Source organism: Scardinius erythrophthalmus (assembly GCF_964197995.2).
Source record: "Scardinius erythrophthalmus genome assembly, chromosome: 9".
NCBI classification, from domain to species: domain Eukaryota; kingdom Metazoa; phylum Chordata; class Actinopteri; order Cypriniformes; family Leuciscidae; genus Scardinius; species Scardinius erythrophthalmus.
In genome coordinates this window covers 3,652,725-3,674,445 of record NC_138229.1, presented here as the reverse complement: position 1 = coordinate 3,674,445, position 21,721 = coordinate 3,652,725, and the positions used below count along the sequence as shown (strand labels likewise).

Below are 21,721 nucleotides of genomic sequence, written 5' to 3'. Positions count from 1 at the left end.
TTAATAATACCATTACAGGTCTTCTAACAATGTTTTATTTTCACCAGATGTTTTTCACTTTCTGACTGTAACAAAGTAAATACACAACTGATGCTGTTGCTGACATTTTAACATTCAACTTGGTGTTTTCCTAAACAAACATGGCACTGCTGCCCATTTCACATAAATGTAACTCACTGAAAAACAACTGAAATTATGTTAGCATATGTTAGTACAGTACTAAAGACTAAGCCTTTTTCGGAAAAGTGAGAGGCAGGTTCTTTTTGATGAAAGCAGTGTTCATATAATAGAACAGAATGAGGCATTTATATAGCGCTTGTACTATTGTACACCCAAAGCGCTTTACAATCATATCAGGGGATCTCTCCTCAACCACCACCAGTGTGTGCATCCACTTGGATGATGTGACGGCAGCCACAGTACAACGGCACCAGTGCGCTCACACACACACACACCAGCTACAGGTGGAGAGGAGAGAGAGTGATAGAGCCAATTCAGTGGATGGGGATTATTAGGAGGCCATGATTGTTAAGGGCCAATGGGTGAAATGTGGCCAGGGCACCGGGGTTACACCCCTACTCTTTACGAGAAATGCCATGGGATTTTTAAAGACCACAGAGAGTCAGGACCTCGGGTTTAACGTCTTATCCGAAGGAAGAGAAGATGATGTTTGAGAAAAAATGATCTTTATATCTAAATCAGGGCTAATGTCATGTTGCCATAAGGGGCCGTTCACATATCGCGTTTTTTGCGCGTGCAAATTCGTTATTTCAAATGAAAGGCGCGGCAAGCACGCTCATAATAGTTTTGTGCCTATGTTCATGGTTGCATAGGGAGCGCAAGCACTTGTGGAAAGGAGAACGACTACAAACGCATATGAACATTATTCAAATTAAATACTTTATTTATAAAACAAATCATATAATATGACCGACACAGACTAATCACCATGGGAAAATCTCAGAGTAAAACTTGGAGTTGTGAAAAATTATACACCGGTGTTTTGCCAGATGAGAAGTTTATCTATGCATCATCTTTTTACTCTTTTAATTCCTTTTATAACCGTTTTAATTTTCCTTGCTTTTATTTTGTGATTATTTTAATTCCTTTCTGTGTAAAGCACTTTGAATTACCATAGTGTATGAAATGTGCTATATACATAAACTTGCCTTGACTAATATAAAAGAAATTTATACACAATATATTACAATTATATATGTGTGTGTGTGTGTGTGTGTGTGTGTGTGTGTGTGTGTGTGTGTGTGTGTGTGTGTGTGTGTGTGTAATGTAACCTACTTTTCTCAGGTGTGGCCTCTTGTGATGACGGCTCGGACGCTGGAGCCGAACTGTCTTTACTGGCCTCTGTTGGCGCCTCGCCTCCTGTCGGGGGACTCTGGAAGAGTTCACACACACAGCTATATTTAAACATCTCTAAAATTTCCAAATGTCAATTAATTTACTGTATTTTAACTGGCGTTTGCTCAAATATTTGAAGAAATAGTTCACCCAAAATGAAAACAGAATAGGTTATCATCTGTTCTGTTATGGTGCTTTTTTGGAGTCACCTCGTACTTTCATTGTATGAAAAAGGGCAGCTTGGACTTTCTGCTAATCTTCTCTTTTAGTAAATTATTTTTATTTTTGGGTTTGTTTTTGAGCTACTCCTTCAAATACTGCATGTAAGTGGTGATTAGACTGTATACATTTTCTTTTTTTTAAACAGGTGAGAGAAAAATGTGTCTGTGGTTCAGATCCACTCACTAGTACTCTCTCAGACATGTTCTGGCCAAAAATGAACTTGGAGCCTTTATCCGAGCTGTTTGTGGCATTGTGGGAGCTGTAAAACAGAAGCAGATTTACAAGACATAGTTCCCGGTGCCAGAGAGCGAACAGCAGTTGGATTTAGAGAGGTCTATTGAACCAGTTACCTAGCGCTGCCCATGTACTGTAAGAAATAATTGGTGCCGCCAGACTGAGAATCTTGTGTGGAGTCTTTTGAGTCACTGGACGTGCTGTTTTCATCCAACTGTTCAATAAAAACACAGAAAGAGAATTTGAGCATAAACACAAACACTCCCGAGGGAACTTGTATGGTGCCAATTTGCAGTCAGCGCTGACCTTCGCTCGCTCTTTGATATTCTGCCCGAACACAAAGTCCTTCTTCTGACTGCTGTCATCTTTCTGTCCACCATTTTCTTCTCCTTCCTTCTCCCGCTTCTGCAAAGAAATACAATTAATGCAGATCCAGCGACAAGTTTTTCCAAAAAAATTTAGATGTGAATATTGAAGCCTTGTTCTGTAGGGTCTCACATTAAAGCAATTTTTATGCCGCATAAAAAAAAAAAACATTTGGCACTATTTTTCCACGTTTAAGGCACATCGTGGCACCTGACTAGCACACACATTTCATCATTCAAATAACATCATTCAAATCTAACACAACATCTACACTAATGTCAAAATTACCGACTTCGGTACTGACATTTTTAAAATGTGACGATACCAGCAACATGTCTCTGATTGGCCATTGTGTTCACATGCTCAACACATATGTCTCTGATTGGCAAAAGTGTTCACTCGCTCAACATGCATGTCTCTGATTGGCCATTGTGTTCACTCGTTCAACATATATGTCTATGATTGGCGATAGTGTTCACTCGCTCAACATACATGTCTCTGATTGGCCATTGTGTTCACTCGTTCAACATATATGTCTATGATTGGCGATAGTGTTCACATGCTCAACATACATGTCTCTGATTGGCGATAGTGTTCACATGCTCAACATATATGTCTCTGATTGGCCATAGTGTTCACGTGCTCAACATACATGTCTCTGATTGGCCATTGTGTTCACGTGCTCAACATACATGTCTCTAATTGGCCATAGTGTTCACATGCTCAACATACATGTCTCTGATTGGCCATTGTGTTCACTCGCTCAACATATATGTCTCTGATTGGCCATAGTGTTCACGTGCTCAACATACATGTCTCTGATTGGCCATTGTGTTCACGTGCTCAACATACATGTCTCTGATTGGCCATTGTGTTCACTCGCTCAACATATATGTCTCTGATTGGCCATTGTGTTCACTCGCTCAACATATATGTCTCTGATTGGCCATAGTGTTAATGTGCTCAACATACATGTCTCTGATTGGCCATAGTGTTCACGTGCTCAACATACATGTCTCTGATTGGCCATAGTGTTCACGTGCTCAACATACATGTCTCTGATTGGCCATTGTGTTCACTCGCTCAACATATGTCTCTGATTGGCCATAGCGTTCACTCAGTCAACATATACGTCTCTGATTGGCCATAGTGTTCACGTGCTCAACATACATGTCTCTGATTGGCCATAGTGTTCACGTGCTCAACATACATGTCTCTGATTGGCCATTGTGTTCACTCGCTCGACATATGTCTCTGATTGGCCATAGCGTTCACTCAGTCAACATATACGTCTCTGATTGGCCATAGTGTTCACATGCTCAACATACATGTCTCTGATTGGCCAATGCGATCAATAAATCAAACGCTTTCGTGTGTATCTGTGCAAGCGCTCGGTGAAGACAACATGTTTTTGAAGTGTTGATCATTGTAGCCATAGACATAAATAAAAATAAAAGAAGTATATTAGCAAGACGATATTAGCATTTTCCAAAGTTTTAGTGTGGATTAGAGCATTTTGGAAACCGATTATGTGGTCAGAAAGAGTTTTGATATGAAAAAGCAGTTTTTAAATGTATCCAAATGTCACAGTTCACCACAATTATGCAATATTTCTGCTGCTTAAAACTAAGAAGATTCACTCTAGAATGAAAATGCAACTAGATCATAATGTAATTTCCAAACAACTATCTATTAGTCATTACTACAGGTCATCTCAACGATGATCAATGATTACAGGTGACAGATATTTATGAGATGCTCTAAACAGAATGCAATTAGTTGCGATTCATTAATCAAGCGTTTCCATCTCAGATGTTTGTGCTGCATGTCCTCACCGGTGATTTGTCTGAGCTCTCCGTGTTGTTCAGGAAAACGGATCGGTTTTCTGATGATGAATCTCCAAACTTTCCCACTCCATTTGTTCCACAGCTGGAGTCTGTGAAAAATAAAATAAAAAACGTCATAAACTAACAGCATCACACTCTCAACACACATTTCCAGTGCTAAGGAGTCATGAACACTAGTGGTCATCCAAAACGTCAACTAGTCGACCATATATCTAATTAGCATGGTGACTGATGGCCAATATAATGTTGATACATACATTATATATAACTTAATAACGACAAATGATATATATATATATATATATATATATATATATATAAAACAGCTGAAAAATAACCACAACATTCACTAAAAACAATAGTTTATTTTCTGTTGACAAGGTCGTCTGTAGCTTTTGGAAGTCATACAAGGAGGAAAAACTACTCAGGTTAAATGGTCCAGCCAGGACAACTATAAGCCGATAATTTAAAAATTGGTTAATTCATTTTTCAGTCTAATATATCCGTCTTTAACAGCTGTTGATTCAAAAGTCTCCAGTTGTCCAGCACAATATTTGAAGGGAGAAAAAGACTTCAGTCTACGTCGATTTTATTTGTTAAGCATTTAATTTTGGATTAGAGATCGATTGCTTTAATATATTAATCATCATTTATTAATTTGAATACTGTAAGTCATCCTCTAGAAGTGGCACCAACCAGTCTTCAGTAACTGATTATAGCTTAGTTGTATACATGCTTGTTTATAGCTCCTAACTTAAAACGGGCCTTGTGAATATGAGGAAAGATTACCTCACACAAACAGCTTTAGCTATTTAGCTATATAACTGATTAAAGATGCTTTAAATCTGGGCTATTTACTTAAAGTTCCAAGAGGTCCACTCTCTAGATTTCCTTCCAGCAAAGCTCCGTGCAAACAAATTGTTTGTTTGTTTGTTTTTTTTGGGGGGGGGGGGGGGGTGTAGCTTTAAATTTTCGTAATGATTATGAGTGTGTCGTTAAAAAACAGAAGGAGACTTGTCTAAATATTTTTATTATATATAATATATACACACACACATATATTTATAAAATGGTTAGTTCCAATACTTGATTCTGATTGGTCAATACGCTGATTTCACGCAGCCGCCATTTTGAAATCGAAAGTGAGGCTCTGGTGGGAAAAACCCCGGAAGTAAAGATAAACAACAATGCCTTTGGACTACCAACCTGAAGCTGCTGCCGCGATTTACACTTTTGGATGTTAATATCCTAGCACCCAGTTAATATCCTAGCACCCAATTCAACAAAAACAGTGCGTTTTTGCTCACCCTCAAAAAGTGACCATTTTAACATGCTATATAAAAATATCTGTGGGGTGTTTTGAGCTAAAACTTCACACACACTCTGGGGACATCAGAGACTTATTTTACATCTTGTTAAAAGGGCATTATACCACCCCTTTAAAACATTTGTAAAAGTCTTCACTACTGACTGACTCACTCATGAAGACAGTTTTTGCCGCCATCTAATGGCAAAATAATGTATGTAACTTCTGTTGCTGTTTACAGTCAGGGACTATTTTTTCCAGTGGAAGGAAGGCTTTTAATGATGTTACTTCATGAAAGTTGCATAGATGCATATTTTTTGGCTTTAATATTTGTATTGTGTGGTAACCGTTTTATAAAATCAATAAGGTACGAGAGGCTAGTGCTGTATCCTGAATAAGTCACGACTGAAGGGGTTGCAGGCACTCCGCGAACAACGCCCTTCAGCCGTGACTTATTCACGATACATATATACGTTTTCTGTGTTTTTGGTTGCAGAGATTAAGTCATGATGCTGACTTTCATATTGCATAGTATTTTTTTTTTTTTTCTAATATGAAAGTCAATAGGGTCCATCAACTGTCTGGCTACCGACATACTTCAAAATATCTTCCTTTGTGTTCAGCAGGAAAAAGAAATTCACACAGGTTTGAAACAACTTTTTTAAAGTGAACTATTCCTTTAATATGCCGCTTTAGCGGGAGAGAGAAGCAACGCGCACGGAACAAAAAAGGCTTGGCTCTAAATAAAAACAAAGGATATAGCACTGATAGATTATTACCATAAACTGCCCTGAACGCTTGTGGTGTGAACAGCTCTGTTGCTCACTTTAAACTGTAGAAATGGTAAAATGGTGCTACAGTTGTCATTTTGTCTCACGGTCCGGTTGGAACCAAGCCAGGGGGCGCTGTTTGAAGATGTCTGCTTTACACCGTGTCCTAACCAGACGCGATGCGATAAGATTCCAGCGACAAATAATTTGTCTGTCCACACTAGACAACGCGACTACGAGATGCGTCAAAATCAATCAAAACTCACAGCCAATCAGAACAGCATGTGGGCGGAGTCTCACGGCACCAGAGAGTAATCTTGACGGCACTCGCAAGAAAATGGAGCTACAAAATCAAATTCACAAATATTACACCATTTAAACATTATTAAAAATACATAGGCTACCGTGTTACTAAAACAATCTTTGTCAAAGAATACACTTGTTTGTTCACAGTTTGAACGTCTGTTTCCATTTGTTTAATTTCAAGATCTGAGGTGAATTATCCATTGTTGCTTTTACAACTAAAAAGCTGGAGCACTAAATGATATTCGAAGTCATATTACACGCTTTTAACATTAAATGAAGCACATAAACAGTACCTGAGATTATCATCGCCACACTTTGTGTTTGTTGTTCCAGCGCGACGTCACAGAAAAATAGAAACCGTTTCTAAAATTGAATTGTCGCGTGTCGCCGTCGCGGCTGGTTAGGACAAAAACTCTGATTAACATGGAAAAGACGCCTTTCACACGTGTCGCGTGTAGTTAGGACACGGTGTAAGACAATTATAATTACATTAGCCCAAAAACTTCCAGAATCCAGAAAATAAATTCAACAAAATCAGATTACAGGAAAACTAGGCCACTCTGGCTTAGAGTTACACATCCGTTCTAAACACAACATGAGCCTGAAATGTGCTTCTTTCGAGAACAGGCTGAGCCCTCCACATATTCTGTTGCTCTGAAAGCCAGCAGAGAGCATTATGGGATTTGTACATACTGGTCTTGACGGGTTCTGTGAGGGTCTTGGCCGGAGGAGCCTGTAGAACGGCTGGTCTCAGAACACTGCGCTGCTGTTCTTTGGGCTTCTGACTGGGAACGCCTGGAAAACAACCTACTAACGGATTGAATCAGAAACCAAACACCGCAGGGCAACAACACACACCAGTGTTTGAGGATCAAGTGGAAAGGGCTTAATTAGGTCTTTAGCAATGGAACAGCTAGTGTTGTTAGACATTACTAAAACTATTTTGTATTCAAGTAGAGATTTGAGAGAGGACCGGAAGTGAAGTGGGGTCGGGAAAGAACCACAAGCTGGAACTTGATCTCGGGTGGCCTAAGCACGATTACGCTACATGTCGGAGTGCTGATAACAAGGATATCTGTTCTGACAACTACAACTATTTAAAATCATTTTTATAAACTGAAATAAAGCAGAAATAAAATAAACATTAAATACTAGATGAACATTTTTGAAATGTTGCCTTGGCAAGTATATGAAATAAAATAAGTTGAAGTACTAAAATTACTAAAACTGAAATAAAAAATAAATTGAAACTAATGGGAAATATATATATAAACTAGGGCTGTCACTAACGAGAAATCTGATTTTTTGGGTGGTAATAAAAATGGACCCAAGCAATGACTTGAAATACATAATGAGGCAATAAAATTTGGTTCAAATAAAGTATTAAAAACAAGTAAACACTTGGTTTTATAGAACAACAGTGTTAAAATACATAATGTACATAATATAAACAATCATCTTATGTACATTATGTATTATAACAAATGCCTGCAGAGGGCGCCAACTTTACAGGGTAAACGCTTTGCGGAATTGCGTAAACATTTGTTGTTGTTACACTTTACAGCATGATCAAATTATTGTTTAATATTGGCCAAACATCATTTAATTCAAATTACTTAATCTTTAATATTTGGCCATTTCTTTACGATTGAAATCCTATAGCTACTGTAATTTCTTGAACAAGAATATGTGGACAACAAAACATGCAAAGTCAGAGCAAGTGTTTAAATCGTGATGAACAGTTCGCATATTTAGAAAGATATTTATGTATCCTATGGTGTCGGCGTAGGTTTATAAATGATTTACCTTTACAAATCTGATGAAATGGTGCACATTTACGGTTCATTTTACAAACTGCTGGTCCAATGTGGCTGTAGCATAATATCATACAGGTATAAATTGATTAATAAATAAATTAATAAATTATTAATTATGCTAGTTTCCATAACAGAGTTCAAAATTAATCTATCCTACGGTGTCGGCGTATGTTTATAAATGATTTACCTTACAAATCTGATGAAATGGTGCACATTGAGTTCCCAGATGAACGTTAAAAGCAACCAAAACTCATATGCAGAGATGGAGTTTGAGACGCTCCACGCATGTAAATAACGGTTCATGTGTATCAGAATTTACGGTGAACGGAGCCGCTCTGAGACACACGTATCCTGCATGCATGGAAATAATTAAAGCGCATATTAAACCCGCAGGGCATATATTCACTTAATTGAATCGCAGCCTTAGTGATTTCACAATAGCACTATGTTAAGGTATGATTTTAAAATGGTTTTAATTTGTGCAGCCTCAGAAAACGGTCTAATAATGCGGTTCATGGATTCTCGTCCGTGGAATTCGCCATTTACAGTATTTTACCAGTTACTACACAATCGAGGATGTTTTTTTAAATTGAGAACTCGAATTTAATCGAGGAATCGTGACAGCCCTAAAAGAAATAACGAAAATGAAAAACGCATGTAAAATGGCTACAACCAGCATTAAATTAAACAAAAATGTAAAGAAAAGGCTCATTCAAAATAATAAATACTATAATATATAACGCTAAAATAGTGTTCTAAGCCAGGGGTACAAAACTCACCACAGCCCTGCAGTGTTTAGCATCAACCCTAATTAAACACACCTGATCCAGCCATTCAGGGTTAAGCCGGATGCACACTGTATGATTTTAATAGTCCTTTATGACTGTTGAACTGAATGAACATGATCCCCGCTGTAAGCCATGTCACACTGTAGGATCTCAGCTGTCAATACTGTCAGAATGTATAGCAGTCAAGATGCATTAAAAAAGTTGCATGCACGAAGAATCATCCAGGGTTTCACTTCATCAATCCGTGACACGTTCAGTGACAGTGAGCTGCGTTACATGCAGGATTTAAATGGTAGCTAGCAAACAAAAACAATGGCTGTATCCGAAATCGCCTGCCTATACTCTTAAATAGGGCACTTTTGAAGGGACAGCCATTTGTAGTTCTGTCCGAAACCATGGTGGACATTATTGAGTGCACTCATTCAATCCCACAACGCACCGCAATAACGAATGTACAACCGATGTACGCTCAACGGCTAGAGATGCACTGTGAGTCATGAGTCGTATAAATTCTCGCATCTGACCAGAAGATGGCGCAGCTTAATCATCCATCGATCCATTTTACAAACTGCTGGTCCAATGTGGCTGTAGCGTAATATCATACAGGTATAAATTGATTAATAAATTGTTTCATTATTCTAGTTTCCATAACAGAGTTCAAAATAAATTGTTTAATTATTCTAGTTTCCATAACAGAGTTCAAAATAAATCTTTTCATTACTAGTTTCAAATAATTATTAAAAAAGCAAGCACAAATTATGCAAAAATTCACTCACTCGTTTTCATTCAATCCTTCAAGTGGACTATATTAGTGGAGTAATGTAGGAACCAGTGAATGAGGGTATAGGGGGCAAATCTCTACCATTAATTTTGATCATGGCTGGCCTTGAAAAGAAAAATGAAAAGCAAAAGCAAACAAAGACGATGTGTGTGGTGGCTTGTTGTCTCACTAATTGCTTCATCAGTTTCTGAGCTGATCTAGGATCAGAGGAATGTTTTAAGATTCTCAGCATTAGTCTCAGACGGCCAAAATTGTACAGTGTGAACCCGGCTTTATGTGAAAACTACAGGTGTGTGTGTTGGAGCATGGTTGGAAGTAAACCGTAGGACTGTGGCCCTCCAGGAACATAGTTTGCACCCCTGTTCTCAGCAACAACTCATGAAAAAAGCGAAACATTGAAGCAAACGGACTTAAATCTATTTGAGGAGCTTTCAAATGCACAAGAAGACATTTAAAAAAAGGATTGAAAGAGGAAGCTTCACAGTCAGACCCATTGTGACTAATTTCCCCAATATTTCCTGCTCAGGAGAGTATATTTATGTGAATGTTTTACTGTAGCTACACACACACACACACACGCAACAAAGCAGGAATGAGTTGATCTTACCTGAGCTTGGGGCCTGGCCATGAATGAGTGTGGGGGGTTTCAACCTGAACCCAACGGGCTTCTCTTCTGAGACAGACAAACAGAAGCATAAACATGTAAGACACTAAAGCAAACATCCCTTACGCAAGACCAGATAAGATCTCTCAGACAAACAAACACTCAAAATTGATTCGTATGTGGCCTCAAACACACCAGTAAAGAATAAGCCGCATGAATGGCTCTTTCTCAACATTATAATACTAGTTAAAGAAAGGTTTGACACGTTTCTGTCAGAAATGGAGGAAAAATAAATATTACAATAAGAGCATTTACAATAATAATGCATTTTTAGATGCATACAGCTTCATATTTTTACAAAACAGTAGGCAGTGTGCAGTCAATACCACACTGTATACAATCGTAACGCAAACTCAGCCACAGAGTCTATATCTATATTGCCTTCAAGCTGTGCCTCATATCTATGGCCTCAAAACAACTCTAACCACTTCCGGTTAAACTTTAAATCCCCTCCACAGGCCTCTGGACTTGATTTAGCACATTCCTGACAGTAGCCGGAACACATTTGGGTTTAGTGCGCTTGGCTGGGTTTGTGGTCTTTCTAATAGAGACCAAAATAGAAAGCTGTCTTAAGTTGCATGTACAGCATCTTCTATTTACATTACTCTGCGTAGCTCACTTTATCTAGAGGATGAGAGATCTGAAGCCACTTAGCAAATGTGTTTTAAATGAGATTTATACAGTCTGATTATTATTATTTTTAAACAACTATACAACAACTGCGTTTTGGGGGCCTGAAAACAAACTTTTGGAAACGGTTTTCAAAGTTTCAAGTTTAATTAATTTATAAAGCACATTTAAAACAGCCACAAGACTGACCAACGTGCTGTACAACACAACTAAATACAGATCCTAAATATACACACTTTAATTCACACAAATATACTAAAATAAACATTTAAGAAAAATGTGTGAAATAAATAAATATTATAGCTAAGAGAAAACAAATAGCTACGTTTTTAAAAGAGACTTTAAAATTGTGAGGGAAGATGCCACTCTAATCTAGCCTGGAAATCCAGATCTAAATCTGAAAGATTAATGGTCTGGCATCGACTAATGAAACTCGTCCAGCTCGAGGGGCGGCACCAAGCATGCATTTGAAAATCTCACTGCACGCAATTGGATAACACTACGACCAATCACAACAAGCCCCATACGCTGAGCTACCAGCGGCGCTAACTGGTAGATTAGACTCTTGCCGTATCCGGTCGGCAAAACAGCAAAAACGCCCTTCTTGCAAAGGAACGATTCGAGCGCCGTCTTCTGTTCCTCTTTTAGATAAAAAGCCAAGTATAACTTCATTTGTAGTTCATTGTAGCGGCCAAAGCCGTTTCAAACAACTGGTGTTCATCCATAGCCATCTTGCAATGTTTACTAATGACTTCGATGTCACAGCGCTGTCGTCTTCTGTTTAGTTCGCCTCTGGCCCGCCTATATCAGATAACCTGATGTGATTGGTGCAGCTCGGATACAAGGGCATATTTAATGAGCATCATTACTCGACGCCAAATTCAACTTGTGCTCTCGCGAGAACTCTGGATTTCCAGGGTAACTCTAACCTCTAAGGGCAGGTTGTTCCATAACCGTGGGCCCAACCACAGAAAACGCTCAATCCCCTCTACGTTTGTCGTTTGAGTTGTGAGTGTGGGACTAGAATAGGCAGCCAGTGAAGATCTCTTACAATTGGAGTGATGTGATCATATTTACGACTTTTGCGAATAAATCCAGTTGCATTTTGGACCAGTTGAAGGCGAGCGATTTGTGACTTGGAAATACCGCAATACAATGAGTTGCAGTGGTCTAAATGCTAAGTAATAAAAGCATGAACAGCCATGTCTAGTGTTCTGTCAGGACCACTACCGTCAAATACGGTTGATAATTAGCATAAAGTTTGGATTGGTGGTATGGTTCCGTTCTGGGTGAGAACTTCCTGCGCCTATCATGGATAAGAAAAGGGAAAGCAGCAATAACCCCCTTGAGGTAAACAGAGCAGAACCAACATGAATGTTTGCAAATATATTTAATTCAAGATTTTAAAGTACAACATAATTCTGATTCCAGTTCAATCCTGACTGACGAGAGGTGGAGCTGGGGAGGGAGGATGGTAATTCGCTCCTGAGAAACACGATAGCTGCTGATGATACTGAAGGAGCTTATATATGTATACGGTGATAGGCGTCGTATTCCTATAGGTAGATGTGGATCAGCTGAGGGTCAGCTGATGTGAGCTTGACTAACGTGATCTGCCAGAACTAACGCTACGCTTGATTTTTGTCAGTTAGGAAGTGTTTCATTTTAGACAAAAGACAAAGTTGATTGAAACTAGATCCAATTACCGAAAATATTTGTTTGTCAAGTTTTAAAGGCCCATCTAAAAGCACACCCAAACTCCGCACATGCGTCGATCTGAATGCAAATCAAAGTGAATCAAAGTGCAAGTTTTTGAAAACGATACCGGTTAAACGTCTTCATGTAAACCCCAAAAACACGAATTTGTGAAAATGGTGACATCATGCACATGCATATTAAGTGTTTAGTCTATAGACGCGTTTTGTTTCTTTATTAAGTGACATCGCCAACTACTGGCCTGGCAGCAGAATACAGCTCTTTTTAATAAAAAAATTCGTGGATTCGTGTGAACGGGGATCGTTTCGACAGTGTTGTCGTCTGCACGCCAAAAAAACAAAAAGGAAAAACATTTCCGTTTTAAGTACATAGTACATTAAGTACATTACTTATACACCAATGCATCCTGTCTGTTTTTTAAATACATATAAAGTGCCTCAAGATAAGATTGCAAGACAATTTCATTATAATGCATCCCATTAATAGACGGAGAAAATCTGATTGTATGGCCAGACAAAATATACAGCTTTTAAACGGGCAGCAAAATCTAATTGTTTGACATATCCAACTCAAATTAGTTTATTTTTTTTTATTTTTTTGCCTGAATAAAAATGTAAAAGGAATCTAATGTTTACAAACCCAATCCAAACCACATCCCACATATGAAAAATGACAATGCAAAAACCAAATTGGATGTGCGCAGTGTAAACAAACCCTAAGACTGTCAAACATGACGAAGACCATGTATGGCCGCAGAACAAAGCTGAAGTCATGCACTCAAAACAAGAGATTTTGCCAGTTTCGAGTTCTATTTATATTGCATCCTCGCTCCTCCCACTGTAAAATCTCATTGGTCCAAAGCCCTCCTCCACAGTTGCATATTAAATATCATTATTTTTCTGTCCTCATTGATGTAGCCACCAGTGATCAGAACACTTATTTGATGCTGGACATCCGTAAAATCGTGGCTGGTTCGGAAACCGTGTTAACATTCAAATCTTTATAGTTTCTAGAAAAAGATTGAAAAGGCGGCTGGTTCTTACCTGGCTCAGAGTCTGAATTACCAGTTGGAGACTGGCATAAACTTGAGGGCATAAAGATATTATTCTTGGGAACTGTAGAAGGAGGGAGAGCAAGCAAGAAAGAAAGAGAGGATCAGATAGGAGCATAAAACTTTCAGTTAAATTCAGCCAAATAATACACACTCAATACTCAATACTCAGTTCATAGGGAACAGTGTCGATCCACTGCAGTGAAACGGATCGTTTGTAGATTCACCTGAATGTGACGGGGGGAACTGGGTCAAAGATGAGGTCCTCTCTCTCTTTACTGGGGGACAGTATTCGACATCATCCCGATCTGAATCTGAAGAACACAATTCAAATCAATAGGCCAAACAGAAACTACAACTATTGAAGCACTCAAATTCTGTAAACAGTGTTGAGAACCGAAAATTTTCATTTTAAATTATTATTTGTGCAATAACTGCACAATTTTCTTTAGAACTTTATTTACAATTGGTAATAACGTCTACTTTCAAATGGTGAGACAATTAAAAAAAAAAAAAAAAGGGCTGTTCATAAATTGCCATTTTAATCGCGATTAATCGCACCCTTTCCTATGATTAATCGTGATTATTCACATACTCATTGTGAAATTAAGCATACACTTATCTTGTTTAATGCATTTATTTTATCATTTGCTATACCCAGCAAAGTAAAACATCAGATTGAAGGATGATTCTCACAAAATCTCCAAGTTTTTTTTCCAAGGTAAACTTATGTCTTTCCAAAAAAAGACACTTGGAGACTCCAAAAGGACACCTAATAACCAAATGATATAAAAAGTCCATATAATTCATACATTTATGCATACCAAAACACACACGGAACAAATGACGGAACAAAACTTTTCAGAAATCAGTGTTACAGAGCTTGTTTAACATTTTATACATGTCACTTTGCGATACTAAACAGGACCACATGGAGATGTCCAAAAAAAAAACCCACCATATACCTTCTACAGTACAGGGATCCATTCAGAATTATTAAACACAGCAACACACACACACAGGACAGATAAAAACATTATCCTGAATGTGTGTGGATACAAAGTGAATGTACTGAAATGTGTCTGTGCATAAATACCACGTGCGATCCGTGCATCGAAAGCACACATGTATGGTTTGATTGCGCATCAATAACAACGGACTCAACGCGTGCTTCCTGTACATCACTGCAATCGTCTTTACCTTGATTACAATTCGCATCCATCAAAACTTTACTCGCGAGACGCTGGTTTGCTTTATCCAGCCGAGAAACGTTGTTTGCATATCATCTGGTCATACAGCGATGGGATGTTTTGACATTCTGTTCAGTCTGTATTTCACACAGCGAGATGCGTGTGAGGGCTCACGCTCTTCAGAAACAATGACAGAATATGACAAAGCTCGTGTTTTAAAGCTAAACAGACACTGGAATGAATAATTCACTGAAAACTGGACGAGAGTCACTGTTCTCTTTGCCATATCTGATGATATGCCATATCTGAAGCCTGGTTTTCTTTACATTAGCTCTGTTTTGAACTGATTTTTTTAATGCTTTGCTTTAATGGATAATTGGAGTTTAGCGGTTTAAAATTATCCGATCGAAAACAAAGAAGCGAAATCTTGTGCATACTTGTGTAGATCTGTGCAATAAACTCCCCGACTCCTAAGATCATCTAACCGCGTGCCATTAATTACGCTAACGATGCAATTTTTTGTGCTTCATTATTTATTTGTTAAGGATTTTGAATTAAACACATGCATTAGCGCGATAACGTTGAATAGTAATGTTGAGTAACCTTGTAGTAGCGCCCTAGTTTAAATAAAAAGCTGTATAGAAAAACGTATTATCAGTGTCAGAGATGTTAAATGCAATATTGACTTTAAATTCAGACAATGACCTCCAAATAACTCCCATACTGATGTCTGGATGATACAAGCACATCTGCATCCTACAATATATTTCATGAGACATTGTGTTAGTGTCTTACTGTCTGCATCCCATCACATATCATATACAAGTTATTTTCCAGCAAAACATCATCAGGCGGTGTTTACATGAAATATTAAAAACCTGATTCATTTCATGTGCATGCTGCTTATGTTTTCTGTTATCAACTGTTGGACGTTTCATGTTTTTGATGTATTTTCTATTTCATCAGAATAACAGAAATGGCATTTTATTATATTTTTGGAGACTGAAATTATAGTGCATTAAAGTCCAAACAAAACAATTAAATATCAATTATAGGATGTATTGCAATTTCGGTCACTAAAAATAAGACAAATATTGGCTAAATTTTTTTTTACAGAAACTTAAACAGATTCAATAAAAGATTATGACAAAAGCAAAAAAAAAGCAGATTGGATGTGAAATTATCCAGGTTTAAAAGAGTGCAACAAAATAATGCAGTCCAGGGTTATTATACTTAACTTTTAAAAAAAAAGATTAAAACCATAAAAAAAAAATTCGTTACCTGAAATAAAATGAACGTTAACTGAAATGTACAATAAAAACGTATTTTATTACCATGGCAAGATTTCTTATTTCCATTTAGTTTAACTTGATGTGCTAAAACAACTAAAAATAAAAATGAAATGAAAATGAATAAAAACTATATAGACATAAAAAAAAAATAAAAAAAAAAGTCAAATATATGTATGGATGCTCGATTATGGCAGCAATCATAATCACAATTATTTTTGGTTAATATTGAAAGCACAATTATTTAACACGATTAGTGGAGGGCGATTTGATCAAAGTCTTATTTCATGACAGTAACAATTACCGATACTTCAGCAAAAACTAATACATGGTTAACCAATGTAAAAATATATATTTTTTAAATCCTCAAAATAATTATATAAGAAAAGAAAACAGTCACAAAACGTACAAATATATACAACAGAACAGAACGAAAATACAAATTAAATGAACAGTGTTTTTCAGGATGTACCAACAGTGCTATTCAGATAATAGACTATGTAAGACTAGTTTTAGGCTAAGTTACACATTAAATATAGATTAATCCTTATTAAAGCTACTTAAGTTATTCAGTCAAGATCATGATTTTCCTTTGTCATTTGTCGATTGATTATTATTAAAGTCGACATGAAATCAAAATTGACCCTATTTACTTTGTTAGCGCATATTACTAGTCTTGTGGTGAACAATTAATCCGTGCAAGTTAATACAATTGTTAATAAAAAAAATTGTTTGCCGTGGTAATCTTTAATCAAAGGTTAAAGTCTGGAATGGCGTTCCTTCTCTGATGATGTAGGTTTGACGGCTTGGGTTGAAAACGCTAAACCACTCTTCTCAAACCGTTAGTCTGCTATGAGCGAGAGATGGAGAGGGGGTAAAACCCTGACCTCTGTTCAATATTCCGTTTCACTTGGAAATGCGTCACAACACTGGAGAAAAGTCGTTTGCAACTTCCGGTTCACGCGGACTTTAATGACAAAGACGACAGCAGATTTATTAGGCTGCCGTCACTTTAAGCTTAAAGCTGTCACTTTTAATGCACGGATCCAATATACTGTTACACACCCATTTCTTTCTCAACTGTGTATGTTTGCTTAAGACATAAGCCACTGTGTTTACATGAATACTCTCCAAAAAGGCATCTGGATATTTTTGTGTGTACGTGTTTAGGCGCGCATTCGAAGCCCATTTGCGTATCCGCGTTCGGCTCCGACTAGCACACACAGAAAGCCGCCTGGGGAAAAGTGTTTCTTTTGTGGCTTAGTGAGCTTTTAATAGCACTATTGTTTAATATCAAACACGTCCCACAGTTTAGCAACAGTAAGACTGCATTTTACAACACTCACTTATTTGGCTGATTTGGATGTTAAGTTTGGGTTTTTAGGGAAAAATGAAAACGAATCGCTGTGAAGGAAAGGAAGTTGCGCTGGATGGAATCGTTTTACCTCGACTATCTTGTTTACATAATTGTTGGAAGCCGAAATTGAAAATCGATTACGATTAAATCGCACAGTACTAAAAACATATACAAAAAAAATTTACTTTAAAAACTTTAAAATGAAGTTGAAACCAGAAAATAAAAAAATATTAATAAAAACTAAAATAGTATTTCCGTGATACTAACACTGCTCATTGCAGTAAAAGACTAACCAACATCTCATGAAATATATTGTAGGGCACAACTGAGCTTTTCATTCTGCACATCATAATAATGGTTATCAAAAAAAAGTTCCAAATGTAAAATATTTTGTTTAAAGTTAATTTTTCAAGCAAGGATTTTCATTTTGGTGCATCACTAGAATCTGCACGAAAACTTTAACTCACCATCTCCGTCCTCTGCACTCGACCCATCTGCGGATCTCTGGAACAGATAAAACATAATTAATTAATCTGATCCCACAGAGCTGGACTACATCACAGAGAAACACACTGTACAGTGGAAAACGCAATCTTAAAACAGAGGGCCAGAACCATCCTGTTGAAACGCTGAGTTTGTTGAATTTGCTTAAAATGCTTCGGGGAAATCATGTTTTAAGCCTGATTTGTATCTGTGTTAGTCAGATGGCAGCTGAAGTTCATCTCACTACCAGCCAAACTGGCCAGATGAGTAGGTGAATTTACTTGCCAATGCTGAAATTTGGCAGGTACCAGATGCTAATTTCATGCCGCGCATGAGTGTTTATTGAAAAATGTCTATTTTGTTATTGCAATAAAACTCAAAGCTAAATTAAATACTTCCCACTAAGTGTATTCCATCATAACATCCTCGGGTTATTATGGAGAGTGTGTTTAACTACAAAAATGTCATGGTAGAGCTGCGCAGTTCTGGGAAAATTGAAAACCACAATCTATTTTTCAATTAGATTTCACGATTCTGAACAGACAACTAAACAAAATAACATGTAACTTCTGAAATGAATCTCAAAATCTAAAAGAATCATAAAAAAATAAAAACGTTTTGAATGATTCAATGACTCGCTCATAAAGAATTAACTTGTTTCATTACAAGATAAATCAGTTTTTTTAACAAATCTCTTGAACGAATTAATCAATGACAAATACATTTAACAGTCACTTGTCGTAACAACGTAATATTTAATACTCGATTTTGAACAGTGTTTATATCCGAACAATAAACTTTGGTTACACTTTATTTGTTTACACTTTATTTTAAGGTGTCAGTATTACAGTGTAATTATATATTTAAGCACTGAGTAATATTAATTAACTACATGTACTTACTATAGGGATAGGGTAGGATTAGGGTTTGGTTGAGGGTTAGTTGCATGTAATTATGCATAATTTACTGTTATAACTATGGTAAGTACATGTAAGATATGCAACAAGGACAGTGTAAAATAAAGTGTTACCTAAACTTTATTCCAGTACTTCAGTGATAATGAGTATTTGTAACACAGAAAATGATGATACTGTGTGGTTGAAAAGACTGTTTGTGTATACATGAAACTGCTTTCAGAGCAAGAATTAGAGCAAACCAACCTTCTGTGCTTTGTCCTTCTGAAATACAAACACTGGAGGAGCTATGGCAGGCTTCTCTGTTTAAAAAAAAAAACAAAAAACAGAAAGAAAATTAGTTGGAAATCTATGATATCTCCCACAAAAAGTTTAGTTTCAAGCCAAAATTCCATTTAAACAGGTCAGCTGCGATGTACCAATGTTACACTTCAGATCGATCCAAGTTTCCCTACATCACACACAAATATCCAAAGTCATGCAAGATAATCACAAAATAGGTCATTTCCTAAAATGTTTTTTTTGAGGATTGGCCATGAAACAAACGGACCGACCAATAGCATCCAAAGCAAATGTTGTTCTTGATGTAACATCTTAGTTTAACTACACAAGCGCTTTTTGACAAAACACTCGAAGCGAATTTGAGATCAATGGCATTGACATCAGACTTAACCATGCCCACTATAGGTCAATAAGTTATAGTTTGCCATTGGGTTAAAAGCACACACACACAAAAAAAAAAATCAACTGAGAGCTTTATCAATAAACCACTTGATGCTGTTTGTTACAGATTTACCATGGTTAAGGGGGTTTGAGGCATTCGTGTTGTGCATATACTTTATATTTATTTTAATCAATATTTAATCAATTAGAAATAAATTAGAAAACAAATCCTTAAAATAAACATGCTTATACTTAAGATGGCAACTTCTTGAATCTGCAATCCTATTACAGTATTTTTCACAAATAAAGTAATTGTTTAAAAATATGTGAATAAAAAGGAAGTAAACACTGTAACAGGGCACTCAGTAATCTGGTAATAGCGTGCGCACTGGTAATCCTATTTTATTCAAATAAAGACAAGGTAACGCTAATTTTACATACAGCACACAGTGAAAACTATATGAAAATGACACAGTGGGCAACTGGATATAGCACAGCATATTTTAAAATTAAGGATTTTAAGTTTTTCGACCACTAACTGTAACATACGGCCTCCAGTAGCTTATTGTTTTAAACAGAAATATAACAAAAAGGCAGCAATGTTCAACAGCAACACTTATTAACCTATTATATCACATTTAATCTATTAAGCAAATTTATAAGTCAAGAAGCACTGTGGTATTTTCACAGTGATATCATCCAATCTTAAGTCAGAAACATTAAGAACACGATGAAAGAAAAACAATGTCTGTTATGGAGCAGAAAACCAACATTTCATTATGCTAAGTTAGTTTGAACTGTCATACCACTTTCACCAGATGCTAATATGATCGTAATATGTTTGAGATATGGGTGATTAAAATATTTAAGCAATTACTCAATATTTAAAGCAACACCAAAGCACTTTTCCTCTTCGGTCCCCCTACAGGTTGGAAGCGGAATTGTACATTACCGCTGTCGTAAATAACTTAGCCTACCGTCACAAGCACGCTATTTGTTTATTCCAGCTTTGGAAATAACGATGTCCACAGACAAGGTAGAGTATGTTGCATGATTTTATGAAAATATGATGTATTGCGACATCAGAAACAGCTATTTTTTATATAGGCTCCACCTATCGGCGATAGTAACGCTTGCCGTAAAGCAAGTTAAATTTGTAGTTTTTTATATCTCATTCGAACTACAGATCCGCTACTCGATCTGGGGTGCGTTTCCCGAAAGCATCGTTGGCCAACTATGGTCGCAAGTTCATCGCAATGTCCATTGAACTCTATTGGTAACGACGGAACTTGCGACCATAGTTGGCCAACGATGCTTTCGGGAAACGCACCCCTGGCAAACTTGCATAGTGCGGTTATAGCCGATAGAGGGCCGCAAAACGAATGCAGAAGTGCCGTTCACCCTGTTACGAGTTGATGAATCACTGAAACGATTTTGGAAACATTATTTTAAGGTACAAAATAATCTTTGGCGTTGAATTCCAGTGAATTCCAAGGTTATGGGTTTGATTCCCAGTGATTCCATGGCTTAATACAAATGTATAACTTCACTGCAATGTAAGTCACTTTGGGAAAAAACATCTGCAAAATCTCCATTGCATTGAAAACCCTCTTTTTTGAACCGCAACCTGTAGTATGTTCTTGCTATTACAAGCCTCTGGGTGATCTGATCATCTGGAGTTAGTAACCAGCAACAGTAGTGCTGGGCGGTTTACCGGTTCATACCGAATACCGGTGTTTATTTTTGTTACGATATGAATTTTTAATATACCGCAATACCGGTGTATGTCGCTTTAATCGGAACGCGGCGCTGCGCGACACAGTCTCACCCCTCATTTACAACACACGTCTGCGGCGCATTACAGCTGCGACAAGGTTTTATTCTTTTACTGTCTATGGTTTTATTCCGTCCTCCACGCGGTGCGTCAAAATAGACTAGGCGCCTATATTTAGCGAAGCGGCGCGGAGAGCC

At 37.2% G+C, this 21,721-nt stretch overlaps 1 protein-coding gene across 3 annotated transcripts in view; it reads right to left on the bottom strand.

Moving 5' to 3' along the window:
• Nucleotides 1-21,721, bottom strand: part of ranbp3b (RAN binding protein 3b) — a 31,650-nt gene that overhangs the window by 7,875 nt on the left and 2,054 nt on the right. The window contains exons 2-12 of one of the 3 annotated variants that reach the window (XM_081374830.1): nucleotides 19,334-19,389; nucleotides 18,158-18,194; nucleotides 14,082-14,168; nucleotides 13,847-13,918; nucleotides 10,401-10,466; nucleotides 7,101-7,214; nucleotides 4,014-4,114; nucleotides 2,119-2,217; nucleotides 1,929-2,026; nucleotides 1,762-1,837; nucleotides 1,297-1,393 (exon numbers count right to left, since the gene is read on the bottom strand). In XM_081374830.1, the coding sequence (XP_081230956.1) occupies nucleotides 1,297-1,393; nucleotides 1,762-1,837; nucleotides 1,929-2,026; nucleotides 2,119-2,217; nucleotides 4,014-4,114; nucleotides 7,101-7,214; nucleotides 10,401-10,466; nucleotides 13,847-13,918; nucleotides 14,082-14,168; nucleotides 18,158-18,194; nucleotides 19,334-19,389 (903 nt within the window). The remainder of the gene's footprint in view (nucleotides 1-1,296; nucleotides 1,394-1,761; nucleotides 1,838-1,928; nucleotides 2,027-2,118; nucleotides 2,218-4,013; nucleotides 4,115-7,100; nucleotides 7,215-10,400; nucleotides 10,467-13,846; nucleotides 13,919-14,081; nucleotides 14,169-18,157; nucleotides 18,195-19,333; nucleotides 19,390-21,721) is intronic. The other 2 variants (XM_081374831.1, XM_081374832.1) reach the window with 2 other exon arrangements.